Below are 22,583 nucleotides of genomic sequence, written 5' to 3' on the forward strand. Positions count from 1 at the left end.
ATTTTCCTTGAATCACTTATGAAGCTAATCATAAATAATAGCAACTGCCTTTTGCTCAGTTATAAAGGCAGTTCACAAGATTGCTATGAGGATAGGACAAGTGTCCTACCCAACTTTGGGAGCTGGATGAACTCCCAATTTCCTTTCCTCTGTTAGCAAACAAGTAGATAGGAGAAGGCAGGGAGTGCTAATCTGTGAGAGGAGCCATCCTATGCAGCACTTGTACCTGGCACTTAAACAAGGCAGGAGGAAAAGCCATCCTACCTGACTCCTGTCTCACAGGCAATCACTCCCACCTCCTCCTACTTAGCTGCTCACTAACAGATGATCGGAAACTGGGAGCATGCACAGCTCCTGAAGCCGGGTAGCTAGCAATCATGTGAACTGCCTTATACTCTCTCTCAAGTCTATGCTACAGTCTTAGCTACACGGCAGGATAAATGAAGACAACTGGCTGGCAACTGTGGGAAACAAGAAGCTGAACTAGATGGGCCTTTGGCAGGGGCAGTGCTACTGGTATTCCAGGACGTCCCTGGAACACAGGCCCATCCACCCCCAGAGGGGCCCATTGGCTTCTGCCTTCCCGTACCTGGCCGCTGCCGTGGCCTCTGATGCTCACCTGTCTCTGCCGCCGCCTGCTGCTGCCTCTCTTCTCCCCCTCCTCTTTCCTCCTCCTCCTCCTCTCTGCCCAGGTGCTGTGTGTCACTTGCCAGCTAGCTGGAAGCACTGTCAAGTGGCGGGCAGAAGCCGGAAGCACTTGGAAGATGCCCGCAGGAAGAAAGAGGAGACAGAGGGCAGAGGAGGAGGTGGAGGCAGGCAGGCAGCAGAGGGTGAGCCCCCGCTACCGTGAGTAAGTAGGGGCACATGCACAGCAGTGGGGCCCCACCCAGGGGAACTGAAGACAGGCCTGGCATGTGACGGCTTGCTACACCAGTGACCTTTGCTCTGATTCAGAAGGGGTCTCAGCTGGTCTGTGGCAATCTGTGTTCAATCCCAAGCTTTCGGGGTTTTTTTCCAGGCTATGGTGGAATGAATTTTGCCATGCTAATGCTACCTGAACACCACATTCCTGGATGCTTCCTGAATAAATGCACTGGGTATCTCCCATGTGCAACAGCAGTGATACGCAGCCCTCTGCTGGACTGATCTTGGGTCCACTAATGTATGATAGTACCAAACTATGGCGCAAACCTGATTTCCAGACTAACATTCCACTCTCCACCTACTAAACTGGGATGATAATGTTGACCTATTTTACATATGTATTGTAAGGAATACTGAAATAATGCATGCAGAGTGCATTATCTTCAGGGTTTGGTTCCTGTGTACCTTCAGGAGTACACTCCCGCCTCTCCCATCCAACTTCAACCTGCCCTGTCAGGTCATCTCAGGTGGGCCTTCCCAGAGTTCCGGGTCCAGGGGAGGTACGTGGGGCCCGGGTTTGTGGGAGGGGCTTCTCTGTTGCAGCCCCCTCCTTCTGGAACACCCTGCCTCCTGAGATTCAGAATGCCACCTCCTTTCTGTCCTTTAAGAAGCTTTTGAAAATTTATTTATTTTGCCAGGCTTTTAGTTTTCAATGTGTGTGTATGCGTCTGTTTCTCCCTTTCCCCCCTCTTGTTTCCGTTGTTGTTTCAATTTATGTAAACCGCCTCAAGTCTATGGAAGTCAAGTGTTCAATAAATTAGATAGATAAACAAACAAACAAACAAACAAACAAACCAAGTGCTTCAAACACATTCTTGGATGTCCTCCCCTTGCCACCTACCGCAATTCTAATCAATGGAATGGTGCTGTACTTATATAGAAAGTAGCTAAGCAAGCCATTCTGCTACTTGCCCTGCAAGCAGCAGTGATACACAATGCAGCCCAATCTCCCATGCTAGGACACATACGCCAATCTGCCACATTTTGCATGAAGCAACAATTGTAAGTCCACTGAACAAGATGACAACACTTAAATAAAGCATGCTCATATTTCCTCCCCCACCCGCCCTGACTTCTATAAAGATGTCCATTCTCCACTATCTGACAGTGCACTCTGCAGCAGCACTTTGCTGCTAAGTATGTGGCGCTCCACTGCCCCCTTGTGACTCACCAGCATTTCATTCATACCATCAGACATTTTAAACGACACTGAGGGGAGATAACCTGAGCAAATCAGGCAACATCATTTACTTGGAGAAATAATTTTCTAAATGCTTGTGAGCTCCACTGAGCTCTTATTTGAGTGTAGGTGTTCAGAATAAAAATATCAGAGTAAATATAGAGCAGGATTTAAGATTCACATAATAGAAAAGAATATATAGAACACAACCCCACACAACTGCCACTGTAATATGGTGAGCTCACTTATTTAGAGCTCAGACTTGCAGCAGTCACTTACTTCTTCTTATAAGTAATACTTTTTTTGACTGCTCTGGCTCCTTGATGAGCCTCGGGACCCCCATGCTTATTTCCAAAGGCTAGAGTTAAGGGTCTTTATTGTATTTATGTTATTTAAAATCTATCAAGGATGCTTTTTGTAAAACTATTGGGGTACCATGCAATAAAATAAAATAAAAACCCCAAGAAAATGCATTATAGATGGTGGCAACATTTCACAGAGAACCCCTGCTAACTAAGCAAAGAGGCATCTTTCAAAGTGGCGATTCTCTTTATATTTAGCAGGAGGAGAGCAACTGGCCCTATCCAACCCCAGCACAGCATCCCTCCAGTGGCTGTTGATGGTAACTGCCTTATGTTTCTTTTTAGATTGTGAGCCCTTTGGGGACAGGGGACCATCTTCTTGATGTTTTATTTATTTTTCTATGTAAACCACTTTGAGAACTTTGGTTGACAAACGGTATATAAATATTGTAGTAGTAGTAGTAGTAGTAGTAGAAGAAGCTGGCTGTGGCTGTGAATTAGCATATTTATAATTAACCCCCAAGTTTACCTGCAGCTCTGTTTGCTCCTTCCATTTGGAGGGAAGACTGCATCACCAACCACCAGAGGCCAGAAGAGATTCTCCCTGCCCTACTCCCCCACCACAGATATACCACTTTATCCCTAATTATGTTGTTGCTTCATATGGATTTTAACTGTAAGCCGTGTTGGGAGTCAATCTTGGCTGAAATGTTGTGTAGAAATGGAAGGAAGGAGGGAGGGAGGGATGAAGTCAGTTACATGAGAATACAAAATATTTATTTATTTAAACATTTATAACCTGCCTTTTCCAACAGTCTCAAGGCAGTGGTTAGACTAGGACCAGAGAGACCTGAGTTCAAATCCCCATTCAGCCATGAAACTCACTGGGTGACTCTGGGCCAGTCACATATCTCTCAGCCTAACTTACTTCACAGGGTTGTTGTGAGGACAAGCATAAACATGTACACTGCTCTGGGCTCCTTGGAGGAAGAGCGGAATATAAATGTAATAATAAATAAATAAATAAATAAAAATGAGAGAACACTACAACAACAGCAGCAGCAACAACAAAAACCACACTAAAAGCAGAACAGCAGTAATAAAACCATTATACAAATACCATAAGTCAAAAGGCAGAAAGGGAAAAATAAATAGAAATAGCACTCAGGGTTCCCGCTAACTGGGATTCTCAGATGTTGTTCACTACAATTCCCAGCATCCCCAGATGCAATGGCCTTTGACTGGGGATTCTGGGAGTTGTAGTCAACAACACCTGGGAATCCCTGTTAGAGGGAACAGTGCTCAGAGGGGTACTGGGGATAGGTTTGCTGAAAGAAGAGGGTATTGGGGAAGGCTAGCTGAAATAAAAGCATCCTCAGATTCTTTTAAAAAATTGCCAGGGAAGATGCCACCTGAAGACCAGGTGGCAGGGAGTTCCAGAGAGAGAGAGAGAGAGAGAGAGAGAGAGAGAGAGAGAGATACCACCAGGATGGCCTGCTCAGCTCTTCCTGCCAATCAAGCTTCAGAAGGTGGCAGGATGAACAAGAGAGCCTCTCTGAAAAATCTCATACAATGGGCAGCATCCAAAACGATGTTAGTCACAACTAAGTTCCATTAAGTGAAAATCGCAACCCCCAACCTAGCGAATACCAACCTGCACACCTTGGCAGAGTGAGGCAAGAGAGAGCGATACGGGCAGGGCATGGCAAGAAGAGTGAGAAAGAGCTGTCGCTACCGTAAATTTTTCACACACCCCAGCCCCGCCTGTACCAGCTGCCACAGTACAGTCATGACTAACTCATGTGTATGTTGCTCAGTGTCTTTACCTGTTGCCTTTGCACTGTCACCCAAAGGGATTCTGACTAGAAGTTCACAGAGAGCTTGGGGGGGGGGGACTGGAAAATCTGCTGGAGAAGGTGGTCAGCATATGAAAGTCAGGATGTGTGTAAAGAAAGAGGAAATGACAAGTCAAAAGGATAGGCAGGACTGGGGATCACCAACAGCCACAGGATCCAGCTGGAGGGGGGGGGAAGAGGGGAGGAAGTGCCATGTTGAGCTTTTAGGAAAGGAAAGATTGTACCATCGAGTTGGTGTCGATTCCTGGAGACCACAGAGCCATGCGATTTTCTTGGTAGAATACAGGAGTGGTTTATGCGTAGTATAAGATGAGGCCTTTGCCATTGTCACTGAAGTGAGCCTCTGCCTCCAGCACCTTCCTATATCGCTGCTGCCCGATATAGGTGACTACAAATATATTTACTATGCTGAGTCTGGGAAGCACGCCAGCGGGGAGTCAAACTAACAGCCTCTTGCTCCCTAGGCAAGCTGCTTCCCCGCTGTGTCATCACAGCTGATACGGTGAGTTTTTACAGACTCTGAATTCCCTATATAATGGTGCAGTTCAGCTCTGTGGGCCTAGCTCAATGCCTAGGAACATAGGAAACTACCATATACTGAGTCAGACCATTGGTCTATCTAGCTCAGTATTGTCTTCACAGACTGGCAGCAGCATCTCCAAGGTTGCAGGCAGGAATCTCTCTCAGCCCTATCTTGGAGAAGCCAGGGAGGAAACTTGAAACCTTCTGCTCTTCCCAGAGTGGCTTCATCCCCTGAGGGGAATATCTTGCAGTGCTCACACATCAAGTCTCCCATTCAGATGCAACCAGGGCAGACCCTGCTTAGCTAAGGGGACAAGTCATGCTTGCTACCACAAGACCAGCCTCTTTCTCCTTTCTAGCTTTACTTGTCCTACCAGGGTCCACATCTTCCTTATAGGTCCCTTTCTCTTTGGACTTGTGAGCAAAGTCCACAGAGTGGGTGACCAATAATGCTTGTGACTGCTATTGCCTTTCATGGCTGTAAAACATTTATGCTTTTAAAATGATATTATCTCCATAAGGAAACAACAGAGAACTAGCTGCATTTACAGGGACACCATAAAACAGTTCTCTTTTGGGACCAGGATGACAGATTTTCTTCTCTCCTGGATTAATTGTAACATCCAGCCTACATCAACTTCAATTTGGCAGAGGCAAAACCTCAGGAGGCATCCATCAATTTTAACAATCCTATTTTAAATGAAAGCCCTTCTGTTTCAACGCCTCCAAACCGCCTGGGCAGCCACAGCTTTTGATAGCTATGTGCAGGATGTCTCAACACCTACAACACACATGGGCCCCTACTGCACAGTGAAGAGCTAGAGTAAGTATTTACTTACATTTGCACCTGTTTCCTCCAAAAGGCTGGGGGTGGGTAACAACAATTCAAGCCCAGCTATCTACTAAAGAGAATTCATACTGTGGAGGTTAATCTTTAAGTGACTGAGGTATGCAGAGTCCTGCCTTAGTGCAAGTGGATATCCTGCTGGTTATCTCTGTCTCCCAGTCCTAGTATTTTGTAGTCATACTGTAAAGATGCTCTTTTCTTACTCTGCCTGGAAATGGATTGGCCTACAGAGGAACTAATTCAGAGGCAGATATTTGAGAGTATGCTGACTGCGTGTCTCATCCCCCGCCTTTCAAAGTTCTGAGCCCCAATCAGTCAAATTATGCTACGCGAATTGGCATACCTGCCTCAAGTAACTGGATCTTCATATTTTGATTCCACCAAATGGGATTTCACAGAAGTAGGAATTGCTTAGCATGTAGGCATAGGATAATATGGAATAAGGAAGAAAAGGCAGTCAGTAGGAGTCAGAAGCCGAAGCAAGTATCGGTAGTTATCCAGGACTGCCTAATTCCTGAGAAGCCTTGCCCAGCTCCCAATTTCTTGGCTTTTAGAAGAGGCTGCCTACACAGTTTCAAGATTTTCTCTGCAGCTGAGCATTAAAGTGAGAAACGTTTATTTCTTTTATATGAAGACCAAAACCCCTCAGGATTCTTAATACTGTGCCACATTATAAATATGGATCTGGCACCCCTGCTGAAGGAAAAGCAACTGAAGGAAAGGAGTACCTGCAGAGGGGGGTGGGGAGTAGGGGAAGGATTCAACACTCAGCTGCCACTTCTCTTCTGCAAGTCGTCCCCTCCTGATGCCACTTTGTAGACAAGAGGGGGCTGGGATTCCAGAGCATGAAGCTGCTGGATGACATGCAGCTACAACTTGAGCCTTTCAGTGTCTTGATGCGCTGTGAGCACTATGGTACCTACCATATGTACCCCAAATCAAACCTAGGTCCCACCAACCTGACTGCTGCAAACAGAAACAGTAAGAGACGAAGTTGATCCCATGAGTAGCAGCACCAGCCAAGTGACTTATCTGATATGGCTCAGGGTCATCCAATATAAATGACTGGCAACAGATTTGGGACAGACAAAAGAACGTAATTATTCACACAATGCATACTTCATTTATGTAACTTAATGCTGTGAGATGAGGGGATGGCCACTACCTTAGGGTCAAAGTACACCTGACCCTGATGTTAAACCTCTCATGAACAAGCAGTCTTAAACCAAGAAATGGATGGGACGCGGGCCTTTCATATCCAAAAACAGCCTTGGGCTCTCTGATCTGGCTCAGTATCACAGTGTGCAGCAAGGTGGTTAAGCCTTTCCCCCTGCTTTGCTGCCATTAGCCACTGGGAAGGGCAATATTCAGCACAAAAACTTGCTGCACACCATGATCCTGAACAGGGCCTCATGGCTGCTTGGACATAAAAAGACCGCTTCTGGTTCACTTCCTCATTTAAGTCCACCATGATACGTTTAATGTCACATGCAGCTTGGCTCTTAGATGCCTTTAAAAGGGGATTCGACAAATGCATGGAGGAAAGGTCTATGAATGGCAACTAGTGAAACCTCCAGACTGATAGGCAGTATGCTACTAAATACTAGTTACTGGGGAGCAAGACTGGGAGAGGGATTGCCTTCATCTCCTGCTTGAGGATTTTTGGCAGCATCTGCTTGGCCACTGTGAGGAAGCAGGAAGCTGGACTGGATGGACCTTTGATCAGATCCATCGAGACTCTCCTTACATCTAGATCTGACAGGACAGTCTCAGCTATAGTGTGAGGACAAAAATGATGCCCTTGTACTATTGTTGGGAACCAACCAGGGACTGAATGGTAGATTTAGAGCATCCATTAGCACAGGGATTCCCAACCATGAGTCCCCAGATGTTGTTGGGACTACAAATTCCATCATCCCCAGCCACAATGGTCCCCAACAACATCTGGGGACCCCAGGTTGTGAGTTCCTGCACTAGCACTTTGCCTATGACCTGGACAGCTGTACTCCTGGGGACCACTAACAACCACTCCCACCCTAGGCCATCTAAGAGCTCCCAGCAGAGGTACCATAGCACAGCTCTGCACCTGAGACTTTTGCTAGCAAATGACTTTTTAAAATGGGTTGAGGCAGAAGAGCATGTAGTGACAAGTGAGGTAGAGTTACAAGGTTCTGCTCTAAACATGCCTAGAGTAAGAAGGTTTTCGGCTATAAAGGTATAGACCTTTATGCATATTCCAGCCGCTAAAGCTAATCCTTAAAATGGTACCTCACAACAAAGAAGCAAGGGGTGGGTGTGGGAAGAACTGCACAGAAAAATAGAGTAGCACAGCCAAGGTCATTTGGTACATCAGTGTAAGAGATGAGAAATAATTCCAGGATGAGCAAAGTTAGAGTTCCAGTGTGTCAACCTTTTGCACCAACTATCGTAATGACCACTAGGAGTCATTCTGCTGAGCCAGAATCCCTTCCTTTCCTCTTAGAGAACAGATGGAAACATATCTCTCTCCCACTACCTATTCATTATGTAGTTCTATAGATTAGGATTAGTTCTTTCCTATCCAAAGTGTAATTCACCAATAAATCTACTTAGTATTTTATTTTACAAGAATCTCCATGTGTCTTCTCTAAATAGTTACAACAACTAAACTCTGTATTCTATTCTGTAATCAGAGTGGGTAGCTTCTTTAGTGCTCTGCTAACTAACTGGGGGATTAAAAAAAAATTATAACCCCCAGCAAGCAATACCAGCTTCTGTTACATACCGCATCTCCTTTGTCAGGTGACAATGTGTACAATGTTCCCTTCCTCTCTCTCATCAACTTGGCCTGTCTCCTCCATTTCTGAAGTACTTCTTTATCTCTTAAAAAAAATCAACAGTTTTGAAAACATTTGATACATGTTTTAAATATTGTCATATGACCCTATTTACATTTTACGGGCAAGTTATATGGAAGATACTGGTGCCATGTGTTTGTGCTACAGAGTTGCTGAAAGTTACATTGTAAATATATTCCGGGGCAGAGAGCCACATCCAATTTGTGCATATTAATATACAGATGACCACCTTTGAGTTGGATAGAAATGGTCTTGATAGATGTCGAATTGATCTGTGTAACACTAAAATGATGATGATCCTTAGGATATTTTAGGGAAGATGTAGTTGATAGCTGATAAAGGATCTCATGTCATAGTTAGATGTACATGGTATTATTTTGTTTTCTTTCTAGCAGTCTGCCTTTGAGGATATTGCTATCATCACATTCTTAAGTTTATTGCTGTCATAAGATCTATGGCCAAATTGTCCCTTCCAACGAAGCTGCCATTAGGTCTGCGGGGCGGGGGGGGGGCAAGGGGAGATGGAAACAGCATCTATACCTATCTTCTCTACACACCCCTTTGGTGAGTTAATAACAACTTGGTCAAGGTGGACCGTTATACCAGGAAAAGGAATGGAGTAAATGGGTTAAACACCATCTGACTGAGACCATCACTTTCCTCATCTTCAAAATGCTAACAGCAAAATAGAAACATCAGTAGATCCTGATCCTGATCACCCTCTTACTTCAAATCTGGTTTGGTCCCCAAAAATCAAATTTGAAAAAAGAAAGCAAAGTTCCCAGTGGCTCTAACAAATACTCTGCAAGTTGATTCTGGGGTTGCATTCAACAGAAGTCAGTAGAAGAGGGGGAGCTGGGAACCCCCTGTGTGATGGAGGAGCACAGCTCAAGCACCTTTGGAGGTGGGTGGGGTTGCTAGGGGAGAGGAGCTGCCTATGGCTCCTCCAGCAAATTGTTTTAGGGCAAAAGGTAGCTGGGGGTTTATTTGCAGCAGAACATGGCACATGGAGAACATTCTAAGCTTTCTCTCACCATGTGCTGAAGTCCCAATCACAATTCAGAAGATGCTGTATTTTAAAAAATAAAATAAAATAGAAGAGGTATTTGGAAGCACACTCTTGAAAGTGTGTTTGCATGAATATCTAGTTTGACCCTAGATGCCCTAGGGAGTGACCACATCCCAAATAGCCTGGATCTCCCTGGACAGCCAATCATCGAAGCACCTTCTCTCATGGTTACAGCATGTCCCTCTGCAGATGACTGCCTCCGTAACCATGAGTGGCTGGAGAGAGGCGGTGAGGGTGGGGCTTCCTACTTGCTTTCGGAACTGTAACCGTGAGTGGTTTAGGGAGGAAAATATCCAAATGGGGTTTTAGAATCACTGCAAAGCATTAAAAAGGAAGGCATAGGATACACATATTCCTAAGGCCTTTGTAAATTCAGATTCAAAAATTCAGATTTTATCCAAAATTGTCCCAAATTGGTTAAAACTTGTAAAATCTGAATCTGATTTTTAAAAAAAATGGATCAGTAAAGTTGGAATTAATTCCTAAATATCAAAATTAATTTCAGACATAATTTGGAATTTCAGAATTAGCAAAATAGAATTGTATGTTTCCCCATAGAGATGAATGGGGAAATAAAAAGAAACTCACTAAAAACTATCGGTTGGTCCTAGAGCCTTGAAACTTGCCACACATGTGAAGAAGGAGGGCCACACTCCCTGTAGCAAATTGGAATTGATCAATCCCCTGAGATCTGGAGAATTTTTAAAATTTTTGTTAAAATGGCTGAAAATGCTCAAATCTGGTTTGATTCAAGCTGGAACTTTACAAAAACCTCTGAAACAGAAGACCCTCCTTGGACCATCGTTTCACCAGCATGTGGAGAAATATGCCCTTTGCCTTATTAAAAGGGGTAACAGCATGCCTCTCCCCCATGCTTATATTTCCAGAATAGATGGGCTTATAGTTATTAAATCTGGCACACATGAAGTCCACATTGGCAGGACTCTGTTATTTTTTTCAAGGCTATGGGTAACTCTTATGATTTTGGGGGATTTTCTTTTGGGGGGAGGATTAAAAATAAAGCAAAAGGCTAAAAATGGTTTCTTTCAAGTTGGAACATTACAAAAAAGATCTGGATCTGAAGCCCTTCCTAGGACCATCATTCCACCCCTGAGTGGAGGAAAAAGGACATTCTTTTGGTTTTATATTAATTTTTGTCTTCCCCATTGCAGAAGCACACAGTAAGGAAAAATGGAAGTACATTGGATGTTTCTGTTTTTGTGGTTAGAAAGAATTTCTTACTTTCCCTTCTAGCCATTAAGGGATTAAAAGGTGTGAAGTCATTTTAATCCCCTTTAAAAGGTCTGCCTGTTCCTGCAATGGAGAAGAAAAAAATTAATAGAAAATAAAAGGAATGACCTTTTTTCTCCACATGGGGGTGGAATTATGGTCCAAGAAGATCCAAAATGTTTTGTAAAGTTCTGGCTTTAAACAAGCCAGATTTTAAGCCATGTTTTAATTTAAAAAAAAAAAAAACACCAAAAAAGAGAATAACCCATAGCTTTGAAGAAAAATTACAGTGTCCTTCCAATTTGGGCTTCATGTGTGCCATATTTCATAACTGTATGCCCATCTGTTCCAGAAATATAAAAGGGTAGCAAAGGGGGCATGCTTTTAACCCCTTTTCATGAAGGTAAAGGGCAGATTCCTCCACATACTGGTGGAATGATGGTATAAGGAGGATCTTAAGTTTCAGAAGTTTTTGTAAAGTTCTGACTTGAAACAAGCCATATTTTGCCATTTTAAACAAAATTTCAAAAACTCACCAAAGATCAGTGGAATGACCAATTATCTACAAATTCATGACAGGGGGCCCTGACCTCCTTCCCCACATGTGTGGCAAGTTCCAAGGCTCTAGGACCAACCAATGATTTTTGGTGAGTTGTTTTCAATTCTCCCATTGACCATTATGGGGGAAAATCCTAATTTAAGTTGGAATTTGGATTCGAATTCTGAATCTGATCTGATCTTTGACATCGCCAGAACCCATAGAATCTGAATTTGATATTGTCAAATTTGTTTCGGGTAGAATCCGGGTTTTCTGAATGTGCTCTAGTCTAATATTCCTATACAGATAATTAGTACAGTTGTGTGTTCTATCAAACAGTAAATAATATCATGTGGAAGGTATGACAAATGCTGTACTTAAGTTTGTAAAAACAAAACAAAACTTGCTTTCTCCGCTGTTCAATTAAGTCCTGTTTTTCCTTCATTTCCTTTAGGGCTGCCAATCTGAAGTCTTCAACCCTCTTACTCTGAACAAGGAAGTCATATGATGAAACTGCAGGAAATATGCTCCTCTTGCCCCTTTTGAAAGAAACATGTTAGCATAATTAAATTTTGCCTTAAAGGTCAAGCAGAACCAATGCTTTGACATCAATGGCTTTAAAGAGAAGGGGCAGGATATACTAAACATCTATCCTATTTCCCTGTACTCTTCCACTTCATAAAATATAAAATAGTCTCTGTAGTTGAGAATGTCTTGTGCTCAAGGCAGGTTTATAAATCAAATTCCACAGCTGAGTAGCAGCATCCCTCACGTTAGAAATGTGGGCATCAGCATTATTCATAGGCCTGTTTATGTTTGGTCTTGATCCAAGGAATTTAAATAATGTGGCTTTATTCCTTTGATTTTTACAGAAAAGTGGAAATCATTCGTTTCTTGACAAAATGTTGGTCACATCTGAATAAGGAAAACATACAGCATAAACAGAGAAGTAATCACATTGATTTGAGCATGACTTTTTATGTAATTTAGGCTTGGACTAGAGCCAAAACCTTTTCTTTTTCTGCATAAGACTTCCCCGCTACATTTCTCATTGGAACCAAGGAAGTATGAAAGGAGAATGAAGCCGGATAGGTCCTAGAATACATACATAATTAAGAGTTGGAGGGGGCCCTGCTTAATGCTGTCACTATCATAAAAGGGATTCTCGTAAATCATATTATGAGGCCTCACACATCCTTTGTGTGGGCAGCAGTTACCACTGATGCAAGACAAAAAGAATTTTTACAGGTGCAAAAGAGCCTATTTCATTCCTTTAACACTGATGGCCTACAATACAGAACATTAAAGTTTCGTTCTTGCTCCTGCATTCTTCAGGAAAAATCTGACTGTTTGCCAAAAGTTCTATCAACATCCCAAGTGGAAAAGGCTTTAACATAAGTGCATATTGAGGCCAAGATCCAAAAAGCTACTTTAGGCATTCTCAATGGGATTTAATTATTTTCCTTTGAATGGAAGGCCAAGGGGCAGAATTTCAGGCACCGGTGGAAAAGTGATCTTGCAGTTCACAGCAAGAATCCAAGGCCTGCTCTTGGGTCTGTCCAAGATCAAATCGCAAAACAGGATTGCATTTTAGGAATATTTGTAATGGTTACTTGTTATACTTCACAATAACCAGAGATAACAGAGCTGCTAATGAATAATCACTCAGATGCTGGTGCGGCCCATGAACGCGCCTCTGTGGGGGCGGCGGGCGGCATCTTTAAGTGTAAATGGAGCTGGTGCTCTGTGCCGCCGAGCCACCCCTGTGGCGGGGAATCACCTCTGCCACTCACCTGGCTCCCACGGAGGCGAGCCCCCACCAGCAACCAGGTGGGTGGCGGAGGTGATTCCCCTCCGCAGGGGCTGCTGGGCGGCATGGAGCACCGGCTCTGTTTACACTTAAAGATGTCGCGCCCCCCCCCCCCCGGAGGTGCATTCACAGGCCGCGCCTGCTCAAATGTTTAGATCCGAACTGGAGATCCTGACCCATATCTCACTGACAACTGAGGTATGGCAGCAGGGCTGGATTAAAGCTTGGTGGGGCCCTGGGCACTTAAGACAGGGAGGGCAGCTTGTGGTCTTGTCCACATGATCAACATGTAAGATCATGTGTGTATTTATATCTTTTGTAAGTATGTGCTCCTAATGGCAAATAATAAAAAGCCTGGGTGTCTCATTCTTCAGACTGAAAACAAACACAAGAGCTCACTAGTTGCTAGAGACAATTAATAAGAAAGTTGTTCTGGTAAGAACTAATCTGCCTACTGTCCTTTCATTGTAATCTTAACTGATAATTACCATCCTCACAAGTTAACCCACTTCAGCCTTAAATCACACATCTGCCATCTTCAACTGGGGTGGATGACATCATCACAAACTACACAACTGAGGTGTCTCTATGTGTCACTCACTACAACTGTACCAAATTTGGTTCAAATCAGCTAGGCGGTCCACAAGTTAGTCCACTTGTGCCTGAAATGTTCGCATGCCCACCAGCATGAATTGGGGTGGATGACATCATCACAAACTCCACCACTGAGGTGTCCTTATGTGTCCCTACAACCATACCAAATTTTGAATTACACCCCCATAGAGCCTTCCTCAGTGGGTGTCTCTCCCTTCACCACACTTCAAGCAGCAACAGCTTGGTTTTCTCTCTCTTCCTTGCTCAATCCCCTCCACACCCCACTCCACCCCAATAACCTTCACAGTCCCCAAGCCCAAGCAGAGGCAGCCCACAATGGGCTTTTCCTTCTTGCTCATCCCACAACAGCAGGACCTTCACACACCCTGGAGCCAGCCATGGTTAGTCAGCAAGGAAAGCTTCATCCTGGGGCAGGAGTTGAAAGACAGATCATGAAACAGCCTATGGAGGACCCAAAAGCTTGAGGGACAGGACAGAAGAAAGCACAGGCAGTACAGAGCCTTGCATATTGTTTGATATAACAGGACAGCGCATTGCACATTGTTGTCAGAGGAGTGCTGGGAGCAGAGCACATGGAGAGGCAGAACTCTGATTTGTGTGCACACAGACTCCTCCAGGGATCTAGGGAAGCTGAAGACAGCACCCATGAGCAAGCCATGTTAAGCAAAGCAGGGAGACAGCATCAGGGTTGGGCAGGAGGCAAGGGCCCTCTGAAATATGGGGCCTGGGTGCACAGGCCCCCTGGGTTTACCTCTTAATCCAGCTATGTATGACAGCAGGGGCATTGCTATGCCCTCCAAAGGATCCAGGGCCAAGCCCAGAATGTCGCAGTACCCACATTTTTTAAATCTTTTTTTTTTTGCTCACTACTGCCGCTGCCACCACTGTTGCTGCTGCTGCTCCTGCCACTACCACTACCACCTCAATGGCAGCAATGGAACCTAACGGCATGCCGCTGCCTGGCGCGCCAAAAGCCAGCTGGGAAGTGGCGTGTGTACACCTGCCACCACTTCTCATCTCACTTTTCACACATCCAGCGGCATGCTGTTTAGCTCCTCTGCCACTGTCCTTGTTGTGGAAGTGGTTGAGACAAGACATCAGGTGAGGTAAGGAAGTCCAGGGCACCCCCCGAAAAACACTGGGGACCCATGGACCCTGGGCCACCTCTAATGATGCCACTGTATGGCAGGTGGATACAACAGACTGGGTGTCTCCGGAGTGGCATCCACTTTGCTGAATTCTTTGCCTCAGATTATCTGGTAAATTCCTTCTCTGCCTGCCTTCAGACACCATGTCAATACACTGGTTAACTTCTTGACTAATGTTGCATGCATGCTCTTAACAACAGGAAGCACACAGCACTAATAACTGTGTCTTTGAATTGCTGGCACTCTTGCATAAGAGCATGATTATTTTCATTGCCGGAAGTGCTGTCTGTACTGCAGAAATATGTCCCCGAGGGTCACATGACCCTCAGGGACATGATTCCACTGTCAATAGCACCTCTGGAGCAAGGGGAGAGTGAGAAAATGGTCACACAGTTGCACAAGAGAAAATGGTCACATAGTTGCACACTTTGGAAGTGGGGAGGCTAGCAATGTATGCATGATTTTGTTAGGAGCATGTACACTGCATTAGTCAGGATGTCAGTCACTCTTACTTGAGTATATTTTGGGGCTATTAAAAGTTATTAGTCCTCTTATCCAGGTTTGGTTCTGGTTTTGCAGTTTTATCTTTAATTTTACTAATTAGTGTTTTAATTGTTATATATATATATATATATAGAGAGAGAGAGAGAGAGAGAGAGAGAGAGAGAGAGAGAGAGAATTGTCAGCTGTGTTGAAGGAAATGGAGTCAAAATACCTAAAACAATATATGTGGCATAGAACATGTGATGCTCGCTGCCTGCCCCCTGCCATTTCTGAATGGTACCCTGCCCCCAGCATGACATATCACATAGCCTCCTTTTGAAACTCCTCTAAGTTTCAAAAGTGGTATGCAGCCTAATATGGGGAAGATATTGTTCGAGAACACAGGTTCAAGCCCACTAGTCACATGGTGCATTCAGACCTGGCCGATATTTGAAATCAGTGCGAACTAATGAAACCTACAAAGCAGCATATTGGTATTGCTCATTTCTAAGAGTGTGGCCAGCCTGCCACCTTCTGGTTTTCTGTAGGAAAGGAAAATACAGGCATTATATTTGTGCACAAATCATTGTGTTAAATATGGAATACCCTGCAGGTTCAGTGCCATTTTCTGTGGTACTCTGTTGTTCAACACATGTTCTTTTTCCTACTTCAAATGTGCCACAATCTATTTCTTACCAAAGAGAAAGGTAGGTGGCAGTTTACTTCATTATGCAATTTACAGTTCTGTGCAAGTTGAAGGGTAGTTAGCATCTCTATTAGTAGTTGTGCAATAGAACAAATTATATAGAATAACCCTTTTGCTCTTTGAAATGCCGTGTTGGCTTTTGAAGAATTCTGCTAGCATGGTCTGAAAGACTGGGAACATTTTCCACTTCTAAGCTGATATATCACTCATTTATTTTAATTTGAAATACAGAATGCTGTACTTGCCAAACTACAAAAAAACAACAACTTATGCAGCTGGCATCATGGTGTGAACGAGGGAAACATTTTAAATTATTTAAGAAACATTTTAAGTATTATTTAAGAGTTTCTATTCAATAGATCCTCATACATAACATATTGTAAACAGAGTGGAGCAGCACGAACCTGCATGCTGTGGACTGGCTATTACAATCTCAACCCAGTTCTCACCCCAGTTAGTTAGCCTACTTGGGACATGGATATAGCTGGTTTGTGAATGGGTTTTATAAAAGTACCAAAATTCAAAGGGTCACCATGTACTAATAAGTCTGTTGCAGGAAAAAAATTATGAATTAAATTTTACAAAATGCCCTTAAAGTCTAACAACCTTATTGTGACTCATGTTTTGTGGGTCAGAGCATGTTTTATCAAATGCAACAAACTTAACATAACAGATAGTTAGGTACATTTCTAAGTAGTGATGGGCTTGATTTTTCCTAATTAAATAGTGGCTGAAATGGCTGTTTTAAGATTTGGATCATGGTGTGAGTAGCGGGGGCATTAACCTCCTGTTCTTTCCATGGTCCTGCTTCAAACTGATCTCGCCACAGCTGCTATTTACCCCAGGACAGAAACTCCCATTGGCATAAATGGGAACTCTGCAGCTAGGGCAAATAGCAGCTATAGAAGCCTGATCAAGATTGGAACCATGGAGGGGTTCCATCAAACCATGACCCCAATATATTAACTGGTTTTTCATATATTATAGTATTCAGTAATGTTTATGTTAGAATGCATACTGTGACCCACTTTAAGATACATTGAAAACATGGTAAGGTGCATAATATATAGTTTTACCTAGATGAAACCTTGGATGATTTACAGGAGAAGCTCCCCTTTGTCTTGGTTGTAGGTAGTGAAGACATGGATTCATTGGTTGTCATTTTGTTAGACAAATATTCTTCTCTTTCATCCTGTATAAATTCATCCCTCAGCTTCTGAAATCGTATCATTTCTTCCTCATTAGGCCATCCGTCTGACAAATCCAAACTGGATTTCATGAGGTCTGTCAAGTTTAACTTTTCAACAGTAGGCATTTCTATTGGAATACAAAAAGAGGTTACTGCATACTCATCAGTAGAACCAGTCATGAAGGGGAAATGGAAAAACATAATCTGTTGTTTTCCTGCCACCCCGGCTTCAGATTTAAGCATAAAGATATTTGAAAGCCTAGCTTGCACGTTTCATACTTTGTTCTTTTCACTATTAAAGAGCGGTTATCATCTGTAGAAGGAACAGTCAATAAAACACAAATCCAAGCCACCCCCACCCCCCAAAAACCTAAAGTAAATGGAAATATCCCCAATCATATTACAAGGAACAAAACATGATGAAAAGAAAAATTAAACATATTGCATTACATTTCATTCTGCACTTTGATTATACTAGAGCCTGCTGTATCTATTTCCTATAGTTTCTTTCTGTCCATGTTAAGTGTCTGAGGAGGATCATTACAAGAAAATGCTGACCCCTTGGAAGACTTCTTCCTCCATCCATTTAAAAAATGGATACACCACTAATGAATTTCTCCCATCTATCCCTGGGGACTTGGCAGTGCCCTCTTCCTGCATTAGAAGTTATTCCCTCCCATTCTACCACCTCATTTCCCTAAACGTGTACACAAGGTTTAAAGCCTCATTGCTTGTCATTGGTTGTTTTATCATTTCCTGGACCATGGGAGGCAGGACTTCTCACCACTAGCTCTCCTGGATTCAGAAACATTGCTGAGGATCCAGACCTACAAACAGGGGCAGTCCTTTAATGAGGCATGATGAGGTGGTCACCTCAGGTGGCAGATTACTGAGGCACCAAAAAGGTGGTGAGATGCTCACCCTGGCTACCATTGCAGCAGCTCTTTGGGACCAATCTGATCCTTGCAAGCTTTGGAAGGACAGCCTCTTTGCACACGCCTTACATCACTAGCAAGGAGCATGAGAGAAGAGACTGCTTGCAACTTTCCCTCCTCCTCATCCACAGCACCACCTTCAAAGCTTGAAAGTTTGGCTCTGAAATGAAACAGGCCCCCACCAGGGTATGGCAGCATTTGCTGCCCACCAGGGTTGTAGGGCATGGCAGCATTTGCTGCCTTGCCTCAGACACCACATTATCTTAGGCCACCCCTGTCTGCAAATCTTCTCCTGTCATTCCAAGACCTTCACATCACCATGTAAATTTTAAATACTACTTTATTGCAGGCAAATGTGTCAGGTTCCTTGAAATAGCTAATAGGAAAAGGAACCTAAAGAGTAACTCAGCATCTGACTACATTAATGAGTGATGAGACAAATTATAGCACAGTCCTCTTGTATGTGATGCAGTCACATGAAGCAGAATGAGAAGCTAGAATGCTGAGGTTACAGAATTAGCTGCAGCACGTACAGATTTTTTTTAATGCTTTCCCAGATCAAAAACCCCCAGGATACAGATAACCAGCACAGCAGGGAGAGGACCCGGCTACACTCTTTTCTCCTGATAGTCTAGTTCTTTACTCGTAGGAAGTTTTTATATGGTGAAGCATTAAAAGCAGTTGAAGTGGTACAGTCCATTCTACTGCCTCATTGTTCTACCACCTTATTTATTTATTTATTTGGTTTATTTTATTTATTTATTTATTTATTTATTTGATTTATTTGATTGGCTACATCTGAAGACCAGGTTCAACTTGGTTTGGTAAAGATGAATGTTATGCCTTAAATTATGCCTTCCCAGAGCATGCCAAGGCAGCCCTGATGGTTATAGGGCCTTTTCTTTCAACGACACATCTTTGTTCTTTCAAAGTTTATATGGGCAGATATTTAATTTCCCCCTTCAAAAGATTTTGTCTCAGGGTCCACTGTCTATGACTAGAGGAAATGATTATGGTGCATATGTTGGAAAGGTGAAGCAGTTTGTAGTGAGAATATCCTTCACAAAGCTGGTGTGTGGAGCAACTGGAGCAACCTGTGAATCGTGATTTCCACTTCTAGGTACCATTCACTATATTAACTTTGTATTAATGCATTATGCAGAATGAGCTGATAGAATGTTCTATCATTATGCAGAATCTTTGACTATGCATTATGCAGAATGAGCTGACAGAATGCTGATGTCACTGTGGGGCAACAGACTCCATCACTTCAGACTGTAGGTGGGGGAATCACATTCTGAATACTCCCCAACATTAAAACAGTTCCTTGCAAATACATTAATACAATAAAATAATAATAATCAGCAGCAGCTCATTGGGCAGTGCAAGGAACTTTGTTCTAAAAGTGCTAGTTTTCCATTTGCTGGGAGCTATTTTTACCTGGGGGCATATTCTGAAGAAGTAACTACCTGTATTCTGAAGTGGAACCATCCATTCTCCTACCACATTCTACTGTATGTGTAGACCTAAACTTTGTTCATGCCTAGGGAGGAACTAGCAAGGAAAAATAAGGCTCATGTTTGAATCACTGCAGTTGTCAGAGGAGGGCTAGCAATTATGAATTGGTTCCCTTCCAGATTTGGACTCAAAGCTTCATTCACTCGCCCAATTCAGGGATCTATGTCAATTGATTGTAAAAGAAAAATTGGCATTCGACTTCCACACACTATAGGTTAGGGTCTCACTGCCTAATGCACTGGAATAGAATCTCTTATGCCATTTGAAACATGTTTCAGTGTAACAGCTGAGTGATGTTGTGCCCAGCCTGGCACAGAAAAGCAAGGACCCACATCTAGACATCTAGTAGTATGTGTTCTCCAACACACACAAAATAAAAATACCCTGCCAGCCAAGAGTAATGAAAAATCTCTGTAGGGGTATCTCATGGCAGGAAGGGTGGTCTAATTCTCATCAGGGGTTCCTAACTTACCAATGCACTTTCCAGGAGCTTGGAAAGAATGGGAAAGGACCAGTAATGGGTATACAGAGACCTTTGAGGTTCTGTAGGCACATACAGGTTGCAGGACCTAAGAGGACCTGAGGCACCTGCTCTTATTTTCCCCTGCCTGCCCCCATCTCCATATCCTGGAATGAAGCCTGGTAAAACAAGGACCCCAATGAGGACTGTTGGCCCAGCCTTGTTTTACGATGCCAATCACCCACAGCCTGAAACATGCACAGGCACTAGAGTGTATACTAATGCACTTGCACTTCGTGACCTATGAATAAAACCCTATTGTTTTATTTATCCACAAGTTAAAGTGTATATGTAACAAGAACTATGCCATTTCCTTAATTTTGCACATTTAATTATGCATTGTTGTACCATATCAATGGAGAGTGCTTGGGGCTAGGATGTATTAGATGCACGTGTATTAATATAAGAGATGACTTGCATAATTAATGCAATGTAAAACAAATGCCAGAGAAAATATGCATCAGAAGGGGATAAAAGGGCAATACAGTCAGCTTCCAAGGTGACTGGCATGCTAAATGCTCATAGTCCTGGGAAAGTCTTCTGACATATCCAACTTGAACTTCAAATCCTGCTATTTATGAAATGTCATCCAGCTAGAAACGTTTATGCATGGAGTATGGAATCCCTGAAGGCTTGGCTTTCACCCTAATTAAGCCTCCTTGGTAGAAAACTAGGTAATTTTTATTCATGTATGGGCATTTTTGTTCATGTGCATTAATTTAAGCCTTTAACATATAAAAGGTTAGGAATAAGACTTGGACCAAACTGAAACTGCATACTTGATATTCTCTTTCCAAAGATCTCGTGGCTTCAGTCCTTTACTTTCAAGCTTACTCCCTAAAATAACAAACTACAGTAGGACCATTTCTAAATAAGATATGTGGGAGATCCATGATCAGGATCTCTTATCTGTTCCCCTGCCTCCTAGCGATTAGCAGTCCCATGAAGCCATTCTGAAGACTGAGGAAGACGTGCTAGAGAATGGGTTTGCCATTTCCTCCTGCACTGTTTCCCTCATCTGAATCACTCCAAGGGGCTATTAGCTCCAAGGGAGAATGCAATTCAGCACCACAAACTTTGTGCAGAGTGCCTGTTTGTAGGATCTAAAAACTATGTAACCTGCTTCTATGCTCCCTAAGATGGGACCCTGTGACATTTTGCATTTTTAAGTATTGGTTGTTAAATTTATTTATTGTATTGTTTATATGTGTTTTGGAACTTATGTTTGTAGAAATGTCTAAGTATGTGCAGTAGAAATGTACATGGAAATGTACACGGTGGGGGTTGGGGATACTTTCAGTCACTTCTGGTCCAAGGAGGCAACAGGGCGGCTGGAAGATATACTGCCACCCTACCAGACTCTTTTAAACTGCAGTGCCAGCGGGGGAAACGTGGCGGGGTGTGTGTGAGTGCATCCTCTTCTGTCCTTAAAGGTATCCCCCCCGCCTCTGAACCGGTCAAACCGCCAGTTTTTCAAACCTGTTCGGAGACCCATGAAAGGGCTTCCGAACAGGTTCATGCACATCCCTAATGTGCAGGAGGTTGAGTGACAGGAGCAACGGAAGTGAGACCCGTGCAGGAGGGACAAGGAAATTTGGCTTGGAATGCAGGAGGGGACAAACAGAGAGAGGTGACTGTTCAAAATCAGTTGGATGACAGTCAGAAGGCAAAGAGAGGAGATGGTGAGCCAGAGGAACAGGGGAGAAATCTCTGGTGAAGAGAGAAGTGAGGCTCAGGTGGAAGCAGGTGAATCTGTTGTCCACTGGAAAGCCAGTGCCTGTTCAGGGGAAGACCCAAATATTCTCAGGAAGCAGGCTGGGCAGAAACTCTGTAACCAAGCAAGCCACCTGAACCCCAGTGTGGAGAAAGACATATCCAGCATATCTGTAAGCACTTTGAAACCACTATGCTTATGTATCTAGAAGTTGTAACCATCACACTTAAAGAACTTTTATTAAACAATAAAATCCTGTTATTTAGTTTTATCAAGTGAATTTTGTTTTCTCTCCCACCTTACCTGAAGAGAGACCACACATGCTTCTACACAGATGGGGGAGGGGGAGTGAGAGTTGGTCTCAGATTCTACCTAATGAGAAAGGTACTCAGAAAGGTACCCTGAGGAAGGGCAACCCCGCACAGAGACCCATAATTATATGCCAGCATACCTGATCCATCAGGTTCTGGCTGCATGGAAGCATGCACATGACTTACTGTACATAACAAGGGAACAGGGAAATATCTAGAAATACATCAAAAATACAAAAACCTATTGCAGCAAAGACCTGCGTATTTTTTCATTTCATATTTTACAAACATCTGGCAGTTCATTTTCCCCCTAACACCTTTGCAAAGAA

At 43.3% G+C, this 22,583-nt stretch overlaps 1 protein-coding gene across 4 annotated transcripts in view; it reads right to left on the reverse strand.

The window, feature by feature from the left end:
• LRRC27 (leucine rich repeat containing 27) overlaps positions 1-22,583 on the reverse strand; it is a 67,862-nt gene that overhangs the window by 17,970 nt on the left and 27,309 nt on the right. For all 4 annotated transcript variants that reach the window (XM_053312414.1, XM_053312416.1, XM_053312413.1 and 1 more), the window contains 3 exons: positions 17,144-17,384; positions 11,713-11,844; positions 8,396-8,492 (listed from right to left, as the gene is read on the reverse strand). In XM_053312414.1, coding sequence (XP_053168389.1) covers positions 8,396-8,492; positions 11,713-11,844; positions 17,144-17,384 — 470 coding nt within the window. The remainder of the gene's footprint in view (positions 1-8,395; positions 8,493-11,712; positions 11,845-17,143; positions 17,385-22,583) is intronic.

The sequence above is a fragment of the Hemicordylus capensis genome, chromosome 3, assembly GCF_027244095.1.
Source record: "Hemicordylus capensis ecotype Gifberg chromosome 3, rHemCap1.1.pri, whole genome shotgun sequence".
NCBI classification, from domain to species: domain Eukaryota; kingdom Metazoa; phylum Chordata; class Lepidosauria; order Squamata; family Cordylidae; genus Hemicordylus; species Hemicordylus capensis.